Source organism: Lycorma delicatula, chromosome 1, assembly GCF_047948215.1.
Source record: "Lycorma delicatula isolate Av1 chromosome 1, ASM4794821v1, whole genome shotgun sequence".
NCBI classification, from domain to species: Eukaryota; Metazoa; Arthropoda; class Insecta; order Hemiptera; family Fulgoridae; genus Lycorma; species Lycorma delicatula.
The window spans coordinates 251,520,481-251,534,649 of NC_134455.1; the positions used below are offsets into that span (position 1 = coordinate 251,520,481).

General features: G+C 36.3%; 1 protein-coding gene across 3 annotated transcripts in view; it reads left to right on the forward strand.

Annotated features, from left to right (window-relative positions):
- Positions 1-4,219: 4,219 nt before the first annotated feature.
- Positions 4,220-14,169, forward strand: part of LOC142318281 (putative monothiol glutaredoxin ycf64-like) — a 35,941-nt gene continuing 25,991 nt past the window's right edge. For 2 of the 3 annotated variants that reach the window (XM_075354850.1, XM_075354853.1), the window contains exon 1: positions 4,220-4,327. In XM_075354850.1, the coding sequence (XP_075210965.1) occupies positions 4,298-4,327 (30 nt within the window). In that variant the 5' untranslated portion in view covers positions 4,220-4,297. Of the gene's footprint in view, positions 4,328-5,807; positions 5,946-14,169 lie in introns of all 3 variants that reach the window. The other variant, XM_075354851.1, reaches the window with a different exon arrangement.

The following is a 14,169-nucleotide window of genomic DNA, read 5'->3' on the forward strand; positions in this document are numbered from 1 at the left end:
ATATTGTTCATTCAAGTCGGTTTGATTTTTGCATACGTTTGGTGATATCGAGTACTGCTGTGTAAATTAACTTTAAAAAAATTACATTTATCATCTACGCATCTCTGTAGCTCAACAACAATAACAACGATATAATATTTAATATTTTTCCCTTTATATTTTTCAGCTTGAAATTTTCTAGCATTAAATACCTTAACTTTCATAGACATTAAAAATTCATAAATATCTATAAAATTGTTATTGCTGACAGTCCAAGATTGTTTAAGAATATATCCACCTATTACGTATTTTCTATCTGGAATCGCAACACTCAACAACAAATTAGAGACAGATATTTTCTTATTTAGTTTAACTTTCTAATTAAAATACTGTTTAGTTATAATATGAAAGAGTAACTACTCTATTAAAATTAATTTTGCGGGTCTCTGGGGGCCACCACTGCACGCTGCAGTAGGGATCCAACTGCCGCTGAGGGGAAGCCCGGTCCGATTTCAATGGACGAGCCGCAACTCCTCGACTACAGCCAAGTCGACATCGCCGGAGACCAGCTTCCGAACCCAACAGCTCTTCTCAGAGCTAACGCCAAAAACGGTCCTTTTCAGGGCTACCACGAGGTTATATTTCAACGAGACGTCGAAGCTAATCGACGACAGCAACAGCCCTTTTCAGGGCTACTAAAAGGTTGTGAAGTACCACGTACCGTCGAAGCCATTCGGCGACAATATATATATATATATAGAAGAAAGTCTATTTGTATATTTTTTTCATAAATATCTCGACACCGGCGCCACCTGGCGGGTATAGTTTTGGCAAACATTTTCTTTTCACGTAACTAATATATATTCTGAATATGAACCAAATCGGACCATAAATACAATTTTTCAAAATATAGCGGGTTTAAACTAATTCATAAACCTTCGCGAGCGTGCGCACAACTCACCGATGTTTCATCCGAACCGGATGAATGCTGTAGGAACAAATACGAGACAAAAAAAAACATTCATTTACTTCCTTGTACGGAATACAAGGAAGTATTGTAATCACCAAATATTTCGTTTTTCAGATTTCAACGGAAATATCCATTTTGGCCATCCCTTAATCCATTTTGACTAGTTTCGGCGTTTCGTCTGTACGTACGAATTTATCTCGTAAACTCAAAAACGATTAGCCATAGAATGTTAAAATTTTGGATTTAGCACTGTTGTAACATCTAATTGTGACCTCCCTTTCTGACTGCAATCGACTAGACCAAAAATGTCCCCAAAAACCCAGAATCCAAAGAATCTGAATTTTGGATTTTTTCTTAACTACAGTAATAAGCTCTCATTGAGACCTTTTCAATGATATAAGTGGTACTTGATAAGGCACCAGGTGGTCCTGATGAACTATGATCTTCATTCTTGAATTAAGCTGAATTCTGTAGAATACATTGTTGATTCTGTTCAATACAGTGGTAAGATCCTTCCCAATCGGTCTGAAGTTTCAGACATCTACCAACTTCCTTCCTTAGATAGTAGATCCACATTTTATCTATGTCTTGAAATCTAGCTGAATTTTACGTTTAGATCATATCTTGCTTTCATGCAGTCATTGGCCATCTTTAACTGTTGTCAGGCATAATGAATGAATTTCTGTTAGGTAATTAACTGATATCATTGTGTACGGTATTATAGGTTGCTGTTTCCCAAACGGCGAACTAAAGAGAAAATCGCATGATAGCCTCAGCTCTCTTTCCAACAACATCTTGGCACTTACAGCTGATCAGTAAGCCATCTAAAGAGAGGTAGATAGTTTCTTGCCCTGGTCATGCTGATAAACTGAAATGACCTTTCGCAATGAGATGACTGACTTCTTGCAAAAGATGAAATTTAAAGTTCCAACCTTGGTCATTGTGTTTTCTTCGGAACCTTGAAGCAGTAGAAAAATTCATTTTCCAGAGTGTCTGCTACCGATGATGTTTCTTGGTTTGGTAAAATAAGGTTTCTGGCCATTTTGTGGCTAGAAGGCTGCACTTTACTGCTAGTAATCCATGATTACTAGCAGATACTTATTTCTTCTGTTGGTGATGGTAAAGGTCCAGCTGTATTGATGGTGACGTTCTTGAATGATGTTGCCCACATTGTAGTAATGTATGATGCCTTGGCTACACAATCTGGGTCCTCAACTAACCTCACAAGTTGCACAGCTTGCATCAATTTTCAATGTCGTCTTGTAAATAAAGCCAATAGTAGCATTATCGCACCTTGACTAACGTTTTATTGATGCCTTTCTTTCTCCGTGATCATCACTGACAACTCCACAACTAGGAGGGAAAACGTCCAGGTATAAATGGAGAAAGTGAATTTTAAAGGACATGTTGCATCCGAGTTGATGGTATTTTTAAAGAAGCCCAACAAAGAAAATGTTTCGGGCATAAAAATAACTTATTCTTATGCATTTCTATCTGCTGAATTCAAAAATTACCATAAAAATGACCGATTAGCTCGTAGTTTGGAGATTCAATGACATGTCATTTTTGGGCAGTGTAATTGATCTTTACCTGAATCCTATATCGTCTGAAAAAATTAGGAAGATACGGCATATCTTGGCTTATTCTTATTTCCAAAAACAAGATTACTTGGAGCTGAATGGTAATAGCTCTTTCAGCAACCGAGACATCTTTCACCCATCTTGTTGCACAAAACCTTACAGGAAACAGTTGTATTTGTATTTGTTATTTTGCGAAGTACCTTTTTCGTGCAGGAGGATAAAAGCCAGTTATAAATTTAAATTTACCGTTTTAGCTTGGTGTTTTCAGTTTGTATTAGCCCATTTAATTGATTTACCCATTTAATTGTCTCTTAATGTTTAATTCATGTTTTATTATTTTGTTTATCTTGATTTTTTTTTCTATAGTTTATGCAAGTGTTGCTCTTTACATCTTCACTTGCATTACTGTTTTTTTTTTCTTTTAATATTTTATTGAGTAATATTGTCTATTCTATTTTTAGTTTTCAATTTTTGTTTTTATAGAGTTTTTGTGTTTTGTAGTTTATAACAGTTATTAAAACCCACATTGCACCCCCACACTGTTGTTTTATTTATGTTTAATTCTTATCTGTTTTTTTTTTTTTTATCTGATTCTTATGTGATTTTGTTTTCGTTGTAGCTTTTATTTCATGTTATTTAGTAATGTGTATTATTTTTTAATGTTTTTATTGATTTTTATCGAGGGTGATTATAACCTTCACGTGTTTTCGCTCATTTAAAAAAAGTCTATTCTAAAACTTTGATAGGTGACATGAAAATTTACACTGCTAATGCTTATTAAAAATTCGAATGAAATTATCTGGGTCATTTCACATTTCTTCAAAGACTTGACTAATATAATAATACTTTCTGGTCGGTTACATTGTTAAAAGACCCAGTAAAATTAACTTTAAATAGGACTGATTAAATTGGATACAAAATTAAACTCAGACTTCTTCTGGTAAAATTATTCATTTTTTTAAATCTGCTTGTTCAGAATACATTTTAATTAATTGTTTCAACGGATGAAAAAATGTAAAATGATTTTCCTAGAAAGGTTTTTTTTTATTTTGAACGGCGAGTTTGGATTGCATCTTCACATATAATTGTTTTTTTTTTTTTTTTTGTATGCCACGTGCGAGAATGCGTTTATTGAACAACCCTAGCGATAATGAAAATAAAAGAAAACAGATTTTTAACGAATTTTACAAAATCTCTTTTGAGAGTTTAAAATAAAATTCAATGTTTTGAGAGATCTATTTTTGTGATTTACTTGCTGTGGAAGAACTATAAGAATAAAAAATTTGAAACAACTTTGTGTGCTAAATGTTTTGAAATATTAGTTTCCTTGTGGTTATAGGTAAGATCTGGAACCTTGAGAAACACCATGCAGGTAAGCTTGTGTGAAATAATCTGGTTTTATTATTTTTTTTTGTATTTTGAAATTCTTTTTCACCTATTTTTGTTTAATACTCGCTTTTGTTAATATTGATGCGCAGCGATCAATTTTGATCGATGCATAGGTAGGAGTTATTTTGATATATTTAAAATTTTAAAAATTATTTTAAATATTGCTATTAATATAATTTTTAAGTTGATATTTTATTAAATTATCTTTAACAGTGTGATAACACATCTATATTGTCTTATCTAATATTTGTATTTACCGATACAATTTTGCAATAGATTATTTTTAGTTGTTAATATTAAATTGTTAGTCGATCATCTGTGATATTTGAGTTTTAATTGCGTATTTAATTGTCAGGAAATGTTTTGATTTAGATGAAGTATGAATGCTGAAATATCTTCTACTATCCTGGTAATCGTGTTTTTTTTATTTCTGTTTACGCTTACATTTTTATAGTAGTACTAACCTCACAAAAAAAAAGCCTTAAATCCAGCATTGTAAGTTTCAGAGTAGTAAAATTTATTATTTATTTTGCCACACTCGCATTTTAAGTAAATTTGTAATTTTATATTTGCGTATTTATTAATTTTAGTGGAAAATTTTAATTATTTAAAACTTCCACGAGTAATATACGCATATTTTTCCACAACTGGGGGCAAGGTATATTTAAAAAAAAAAATTGCCAACTCTAATAAAAAAAATCGTTTCATCTAGTTCATTATCATCATCATCATTGATAGTACCTATGATGACCATTAAAATCATTCTTGATCTTTTTCACTGTCATGTTTTGCTAGATCGTCAAGAGTTGCAGCATTGTATAAATAAACTACACTTTATATTTATTGATTGAAAGGCTTATAAAAAATTATTGTCTATGCATTACGTTTATAAAGTCAATATTATTAAAAGTAAAAGAAAAGTCACTTAACAAATCAGTTTCTTAATGGTTCCCTTCTGTCTTGCAGCTTCAGGATAATCCACCTTGAGGTGTTAAAAATGTTCATTTTGAAGATACAACGAGATTTTTTATTGTTTTTACATTCTAAATTAGAAATAAATATTGAAGTGAAGTGGTTCGTTAACATAAAAATAAATAATATATAAATTGTCACGATTTACAGTATCAATATCAAATATTATGATTACAGTATCAAATAAAACCTTACTTTTATTATCAAGTCTTTAAAAGTATTCGTTTCATTTTTCACCGTTTCGATTAAGCCTTTAAGGGCTACAACGTTTGTATTGTTGATAAATAATTATTAAAGAATCTATTCAATAGATATAGAATATCTATATAGATATAGAATATTATATAGATATAGAATATGTATAGGTACGTAGTGTATTAAATATATTTTAATGGAATCTGAATTCCTTAATTTATCAGCCAGTACTGTTGTAGAATTATGATAAATGACTATTTCTAGTTTAGTTGTCAAAGAAACAGAAATACCAACTAGTGATTTTAAATTGGTAGCTGTGTTTTCATCTCTGAATTATTATTTCTTTTCCTCACTGATTATTAAAAATTTGCATGTAGCCGCTAAATAATATTTTTATACAGTCATTCAAAGATAGAGTGCTCTGGAACAGTATGAAATGAGATACAAAGTAGATGTTGCTAATTTAATAGTATGCTCAATAATTTCTGCTACACATTGTGAAGTTTTAAATTGTATAAAACAAACCACATTATTAGTTTTCATACGCTCCAGTGTTATAAATTCAATATATTAAACAATAAGGAATTTTTTAAAGATAAAGCATCATTAAACAAATTTTATCTTTATCGGGTTTTTACTTTTAAGATTATAAACTTGTAGAAGATAAATTTTTTCCATCAGAATTTTACCATATCAAATACTATCAATTTCCACTGTTACAGGTTTATAATCACAAAAGGAAACGGCGGTAAGGCGTTTTGGTTCAAAACGCACGATATAGGTTAATTTTTCGATAAGTGATACCATAAAACAATAATGGGGCATTAAATGACAAGACCTTAAAGATGCGGACCGTACCCGTGAGTACAATTTCGACCTACTTAAACATTGTCATCCGCATACTTTTTTTTATTAATGAGCCAGATTCTTGGTAATTGTTGACCGTGTGTAAATTATCTTTAGCCGACAGATTTCAGAACTGGTTGTCCGAAAACGTGCTGCCAATTTTAAAATGAGGTGAAGCTTACATTATACCTGACGCGATGGACGATTGATTAGGTTTGTATGTACGTATGTCAGAGAAACAACAATAACAACAACAACAGCAACAGCAATAGCAGCAGCAGCAGCAACAACAACAACAACAACAACAACAACAATAAAACTTAGATTTATATTTTCACTTGATTAAAAAAAGTTTAAATTTGTTTTAATAATTCGTGACTAAAAATAATTCTTGAATTTAACAATGCGAGTCATAACCTACAGGAAAATGAGAACATGCTTTCTCAGTAAAGCCAATTAGAATTAGACAGCACGAGCTAACTTAACGTGTTGGTCTAGTGGTGGTAGTTGGTCGTAGTAAAGGTAGTTACTTCTATACGGATTTGAATACTAGATCGTGGATACCGGTGTTCTTTGGTGGTTGGGTTTAAATTACCCACAGATCTCAGGAATGGTCGAACTGAGACTGTACAAGACTACACTTCACTTACACTCATACGTATCATCCTCATTCATCCTCTGAAGTAATATCTGAACGGTAATTCTCGGAGTCTTAACAGAAAAAATAAGACTACAAGAGCTGGTATACTAGTGTAGAAATCTGTTTTTAGGTTATGATGACTCCACACAATTAATCTGACAATAATTAAACAACAAACAATAATTAAAATATTCAAACAGCAAACAATATCAACTAATATAGAAATCTCTTAGGATTATTTTAAACCCGAATTAAACAAAAGCTAAGGCTTAAAATCACTCAAAAACTACAAAAACACAGACCAAACAAAACCATCTTCTAACTACATCCACATAAAACTGCCAACACCCTTGTTTGGCGTAATTAATTAATGAAGAAAACTTACTGAATAAATTCATGAATACCTTTAATGAGATGCAAAACCACAAGTGTTGAAACATTAGGTTCAACCGAAATATATATGTAAATCTCCACAACAAAAAAGGTGAAATTAAAGAACAAAACCTTACTTTAATAATTTTATTTATAACCAAAGACTTATGTCCAATCACTGCTATCTTCTTCCTGTTGTTTTTTATGATGAGAAATGAATTTTGTAGAATATGAACTGGCTGGTATTTGAATCCAAAATCTTTTGGGTGAATGTCAGAGATGGTGCCACTCTACCAAAATATAATTTCATAACCACGTTTATTTGATAAATGTTGACAGACAGATTTATGCTATTTATAGAAAAAGAAGTATTACGAAATTTTTTTTTTATATACTATTCCTGTGAATAATATAAATAATGAAAATCATAGGCATAACCCAGCGTAAATGTATTTGCTTTTGGCGTGCAGCCAAATATATTGAAGTAGAAGGATTTTGAAAATTTACTGTAAACTTTATTAAACTCATCAATTAGACTTTTATTTTTTTAGCATTGCATCAATTGTATGTTAGCTTCATTTTCTATGTTTGATTACATTTAAAAGTATTCATGCAGTAAGTATTAGTAATAAAATCAAATTTCTTGAACTTATTTTACATAAATTTTTTCAGAATTAAATTCTCTACAATTTTTGATATGAAATTTTACGCAATTATTTATTAGTCATTTAAAAACTTTTTTGTGTTACAAACGAAAAAAAGCATGTTTTTAGACAACAGATATTTTTGTTTTATGTCGGATATTGGGAAGAATACTGGAAATATACGTAGTTCTGGAACCTGATTTATTCAATTTGTCCTATCAAAAACCATAAGAAACCATCAAGTCTACCCTTTATTTGGGCTCCTAGAATTTCAGTATGGTTTTATTTCACTCTTTGCCCAGGAATCAGGGCAAAATCTTTCGCTAGAGTAACTCGCGAACGGAATGTTTCCGGACTCATGTTTAATATTTTAAACATGGGTCCGGTAACATTAAAGAGCCGGTAACATTACGTGAATCACTCTGTATTTTCTATTTTCATGAATTAGAATAGCTCATCTCATCTCACTATTATATAAAGAGGAAACGTTTTTGTATGTTAGAAAAAAATCTCAGAAGCTGCTGAACTAATCGCTACCAAATATTAACAGTAGCTTCATTGTATAATCCAAAGTGTCATAGGCTATATCAAGATGAAAAATTATTTATTAAGATGTGTAAATAATAAGTAATCCGTTACGGCGCTGCACTTCTCATTCGGGCCGCTAGGTGGCGAGCCGCTAAATTCTCATGCTCCTTTTTTATGACGAGTCGCTCCCGCAGTTGAAATAACACCAAACATCTTTAGGTATCGACCGATTATTTTTGTCAGCATATCTGATTTTAAATAAATTCCGAGTTTAAGGGATAAAATAGGGTAACATCAAATTTTAGTATTTTTTTGAATTATATTACTGGTTTTGCAATTTTTCGGTAACAAATGAAGATTTTTTTTGTGCAATTTTCATGTGAATATCTTAAATTCAATTTTTTGATTATATGAAATTTCGAGTTGAAATGTTAAAATAGGGTAACATTAAATTTTACTGGAGTATGCCGAGTTGTTTGCTGAGACGGAGGGCCTTGTATTTGCTATACAGGATAGGGTCGTCAGCACACTCAGCTACAGAAAGCATGTCGTCAAGGATCCTGCTGTAACCATTGACTTGTGCCGTCTTTGTGGATCGACCAACGAGTCCATCGAACATGTCGTTAGCGAGTGTCAGTTTTTAGCTCCAAGGGAATATACAGTCCGACATAACAACGTGGCGAAGATACTTCATCGGAGACTCGCTTTGGACCTGGGTCTCCTTGCCGTCTCAGTCCCGTATTTTAAGTATGCTCCTCAGCCTGTATTAGAGGACGATCAGTATAAACTGTACTACGATCGTACTGTTCTGACGGACAGGACAGTGGAGCATAATAGGCCAGACATCGTTCTGACCAAGAAGCAGGAAAAGATCACCTTCCTGATTGATGTCACAATCCCATTGTCCACCAACATAGTGAAGAAGTACACGGAAAAACTAGTGAAGTATAGGGATCTTGCAGACCAAGTCAGGGAGATTTGGGACCAGGAGAGCGTAATGGTGGTCCCGGTGGTTTTGGGCGCGATGGGAGAGATTCCACGTTCTCTGCATGGTTCATTAAGATCCGTTGGAGCACCAGCAAATCTGTTCCGACCAATGCAGAAGGCTGTGTTGCTGGATACATGCCGCTTGGTCCGTCGGTGCATCACAAGCTCGAGCGATAAGATAACGCCTGTTCTTGAAGGGCCACCTGATCGTCATCAGATGGAGCTGCAGACGGGGGACAATGGCCGTTAACATCTGGCAGTTCATAAATTTTTATGTCTGGTATTTTGTCTTTCATTCATATATTTCACCCATAGTATTCAATAGTTCATGTTACCATATACAATGCATGTCAGAACAATAGTTATAGCTCCTGCGCCTTGCCTTTGGGCCGGCCAGGATGCTTTTTACTGGGCTTGCCCAAGAGAATAATAATAATAATGCCCTGAGGTAGGTAATCCCCACGTCCGGAACACAACATCTATGTTCCAGGTACAGGGTGGTAACAGCTGTACTTATGTACAATACTTATAGCTGGCTAACGGGGCTCCGAGTAAATTCCTCGGATTTAGTACTCTTTTTGACCTGTTTCCACCTTCAGGTCCTCACATGGATTGGATTTTTCGGTTACCTGCAGGATATGAACAATTTAATGATTAGGAAGCAGATACATACCAAACTTAGAGCTGGCGATGTGGCGGTCAGGATCAATGTTATTGCAGGTGTAACGGAGATCCTTCCGTTTTCCACATGCCCCCTGCATGGCAAGCATGTAGCAATGGTGCCCATGTATGTCGGTGCATGGGAGCTCTGAAAGCTTCGGTGAGTAGGAGCCTGGAGTCAGTGCAGAGACTGCGCATCCGCTCTCTGCCAGGACATATGCCGGTTCCACCGGAGTACCGGATCGGACCTCCAAGGTTAGTAGCCCTGGAGTAGGGGTGTACCCCGGCGGCTAGCCTTGCTACAGAAGGGATAAATGTTCATGAATATTCCTGAACAAACTAACGTGGCAGAGGGTGCACGTTAACACCCTCGTTTAGAACCGGCTGTTTCGCCCGAGGCGAAACGTCGTTAGAGTGCCGAGTCAAGGAAAATTGAAGTTGAGGCTAGGAAAAGCTTACAAAAAGCTTTTTTCAAGAGCAACGTTCCGAAGCCTAAATATTTAGTAATCACAAAGGAAGACGGCAATTTGTCGAAGGTCCCTTCCTCATTGCTCGAGAAATAAATAAATGTGCTGGAGGCCCTGTTAAGGAAATTAGAAAAACTTTCACGGGACTTCATGTAGAGACTGTAAATGATATACAGTCTCAGAAGATCCTAGGGCTGAAAAAATAGGAGATTTGGCTGTACGTGTTGATCGCCATGGCACACTCAACACCTCAAGGGGTGTTGTGGTCTGTCGGGATCTTTTAAATTGTTCGGAGCAAGAGATTGTAGAAGAACTGGCAGCTCAAGGAGTAATAGAGTGTCGCCGACTTAACATGAGAAGGAATGGCGAAGTCCTTCCTTCAGCATCTCATGTTCTCACATTTAACCGGCCTACTTTGCCGGAGAAAGTCAGAGCGGGAATATATCGATTGGATGTGCGGGCATTTGTCCCTCAACCAATGAGATGCTTTAAGTGCCAGCGATTTGGTCATACCGCCGTAAGATGTGAGAGACCGCAAATATGCGTGTGCGGCGATGAGTTGCATGAGGGAGAGCCACGCAAAGAGCCTCCTACATGCATCAACTGTAAAGGAACGCATTCTTGTAGATCCAGGAACTGTCCTGTCTACAAGAACGAGGTGGGTGTGCAGGAAGTAAAAAGCCTGCAAAAGGTCAGCTACTTCGAAGCAAAGAAAATTGTTAACGCCCGCAAGCCTAGAGCAACAACAACTTATGCTCAGGCTGCGGCTGCCGTTCCTGTTCCTGCTCCAGTTGCTGTCGATGAAAGTCAACTCATCAGTAAACTTGCTCCGACGTTGGCTAACATGATTGAAAGAATTATTGATAATAAAATGAAACCTTTCAATAAAGATCCTATAAAGCCAAAGATATTAGTACAGCCTCCTGAAGATAAAACACCGAAAGTTGCTCTTGTTCTGAAGAAAACCGACGCCAAAGCAGAATTCCAAGTCCGTCTCAGTGAGATTCTTGATGACAAGAAAAAGTTGATACCTACACAGACTGTTATGGAGGCTCCCAAGCCTCCCGCAACTGAGGTGGCCTCTAAACCACAGAGGCCACAAAAATCCACACCGGTGGGAGGGGGGGGGGTGCGAGTGTCCCCCTTTCCACAGGCGGTGACTGGTGCGACCCCCATGTCTGTGGTCGGCCAGGTTGCCGCCCCACAATTGGCGCCTGTAACCGGTGCCGATCCATGCCCGTCGTCGTCGGCGGTTTTGGTGGTCTCCGATTCGGAGACCAGAAGCTTTACGGGCGACGACCTTCTCCACGAACACGATGCTGTTCGTAAGATGGAAAAAAAAAGGAAAAAAGGGTGGCCGAAAGGCAAACCCAGACAATAATTTAATTAAAAATTAGCGTGTCGATTGTACAATGGAACATCAATGGATGTTTTTCAAACATCCATGAGCTCCAACGCTTGGTACATAATGTAGACCCGATTTGTATATGTCTGCAAGAAACGCATTTCCGCCGAAATGAAAATTTTAAATTAAAAGGATTCGATATATTTCGGCGAGATCAACCGCCAAATGTAAGAGTTAGAGGTGGAGTAGCCATATTAACATCGACCAGAGCTATCACCGAAGCGGTTGTTCTAAACACTTATCTACAAGCGGTCGCCATTAGAATGAAGCGTCCGCTTCAGGTCACTGTCTACTTGCCGAATTTTGATTGGAATAAGGATGATATAGCAAGACTAATCTCTGAGCTTCCCCCACCTGTTTTAATGGTGGGTGACTTTAATGCTCATAATTCTCTCTGGGAATCGGATCGAGTAGATCCCCGCGGAAGAGAATGGAAAGGTTACTGATGAATTCTGAACTTATTCTTTTAAACGACGGGTCAGGAACCTTTTTCAATGCCAGAGATGGATCGACGTCCTGTATTGATCTTGCACTTATAAGCGGATCGATAGCACCGAGGTACACCTTCCATGTTATAGAAGATTTGCAAGGAAGCGATCATTTCCCGGTGCAAATTGTTACTGATATTACAAGAAAAATATATCCCATCTCTAAAAGATGGTTGTTTGAAAAGGCAGATTGGACGAGCTTCATAGCTAGAACGATACTCCCTGAAACAACTGGAGTTATCGGAGACGATGTCGACGCTATAACAAATGCGATACTTGAGTCGGCATCGAGGTTTATTCCCAAAACATCTGGGAAACTTACAAAGAAACCCGTTCCATGGTGGAACGATGAAATTAATGAAGCTATTAAAAGAAAGAAAAGAACGTATAAAGCCTTTAAGAAACGCCCAACCACAGAGAATCTTATTGCCTTTAAAAAATACAGGGCGTATGCAAAACGTCTTATGATAGATTCGAAGACACGATCCTGGCAACAATATGTGTCATCCATTGATAGAGCTACTTCTGCATCAGATGTTTGGAGGAAAGTGAAGGCGATTTGTGGGCGCAATGATTTTGCTCCCATAACTAGCCTTCAAGATGAAGGTGATATAAGGACACTCCAAACGAAATCGCAGAGATATTATCCAATCACTTCGAGAAGGCCAGCAAAACGGCCAACTACGAAGAAGATTTTCAAATGAAAAAGGAAGAACTTGAAGGTCTACTAAACTTCAGAACTGAGTATAATTACTCTTATAATGTACCATTTAAAATGGAAGAATTCGCGAAAGTGTTGGAGAAAGCAGGCAACACAGCTGCTGGTCCGGATGAAATCCATTATAATATGATCAGGCAGCTGAATACCACTGCAAAACGCAGATTATTAGAACTTTATAATCAAATATGGCGGGATGGAATGTACCCACAGCAGTGGAAAAAAGGTCACGTTGTTCCAGTACCAAAGAAAAATAAAAATTTAACAGATCCCAATAGCTACCGTCCTATTTCCTTGACGTGTGCTATGGGAAAAATACTCGAAAAAATGATTAATAATCGACTCGTCTGGGTTTTGGAAAAAGAAAACCTGATATCACCGTATCAAGCAGGTTTTCGGCAATACCACTGATCAAATGATCAACTTAGAGAACGTTATATATAACAGCTTTATCACAAGGAAGCATTGCGTCGGAGTCTTCTTTGATCTTCAGAAGGCTTTCGATATGACCTGGCGTCATGGTATAATGCTCCAGATACATGAATGGGGCATTCGTGGCAATCTGCCAGTCTTACTGAGCAACTATATGAATGATCGTACTTTCCAAGTACGAGTCAATAATGAATATTCATCTGTAAGAATTTTGGAAAATGGCATACCACAAGGTTCGCCGTTGAGCGGTACCTTGTTTACCATTGCCATTAATAAATTGATATTAGCCATTCCAGTAGAAATCAGCAAAAGCGTCTATGTTGATGATTTGGCAATTGTGTATGCCAGCAACAAGACTGCTATGGTGAAGTACAAATTGCAAAGAGCGATCAACGCTCTAAATGAAGTTGCAAGGAATAACGGATTCCAATTCTCACCAGAAAAAACGTGCTGTGTACACTTTTATAGGAAGAGAATTCCTCATCAAAGTCCTGCCTTGACAATTGGTGATAATCCAATACAATATAAAGACAACGTAAGATATTTAGGACTAGTATTGCATAAATCCCTTACGTGGGGATTACATATACAGGACTGAGTGATAGATGCAAAAGAGCCCTAAACATTATAAAATGTTTATCGAACTTAAATTGGGGCTCAGACAAAGAGACATTATTGAGATTGTATAAGGCATTGGTTCAATCGAAACTCGACTACGGATGTATTGTATATTCATCCACTAGGAAGTCGCATTTAAAAAAGTTAAACGTAATTCATAATAGCGGAATAAGATATGAAACAGGCGCTTTCCGCACAAGTCCGGCGGCTAGTCTGATGTCTGAAGCCGGAATAATGCCACTACATTATAGAAGAGAGATCCTTTTACTAAGATACGCA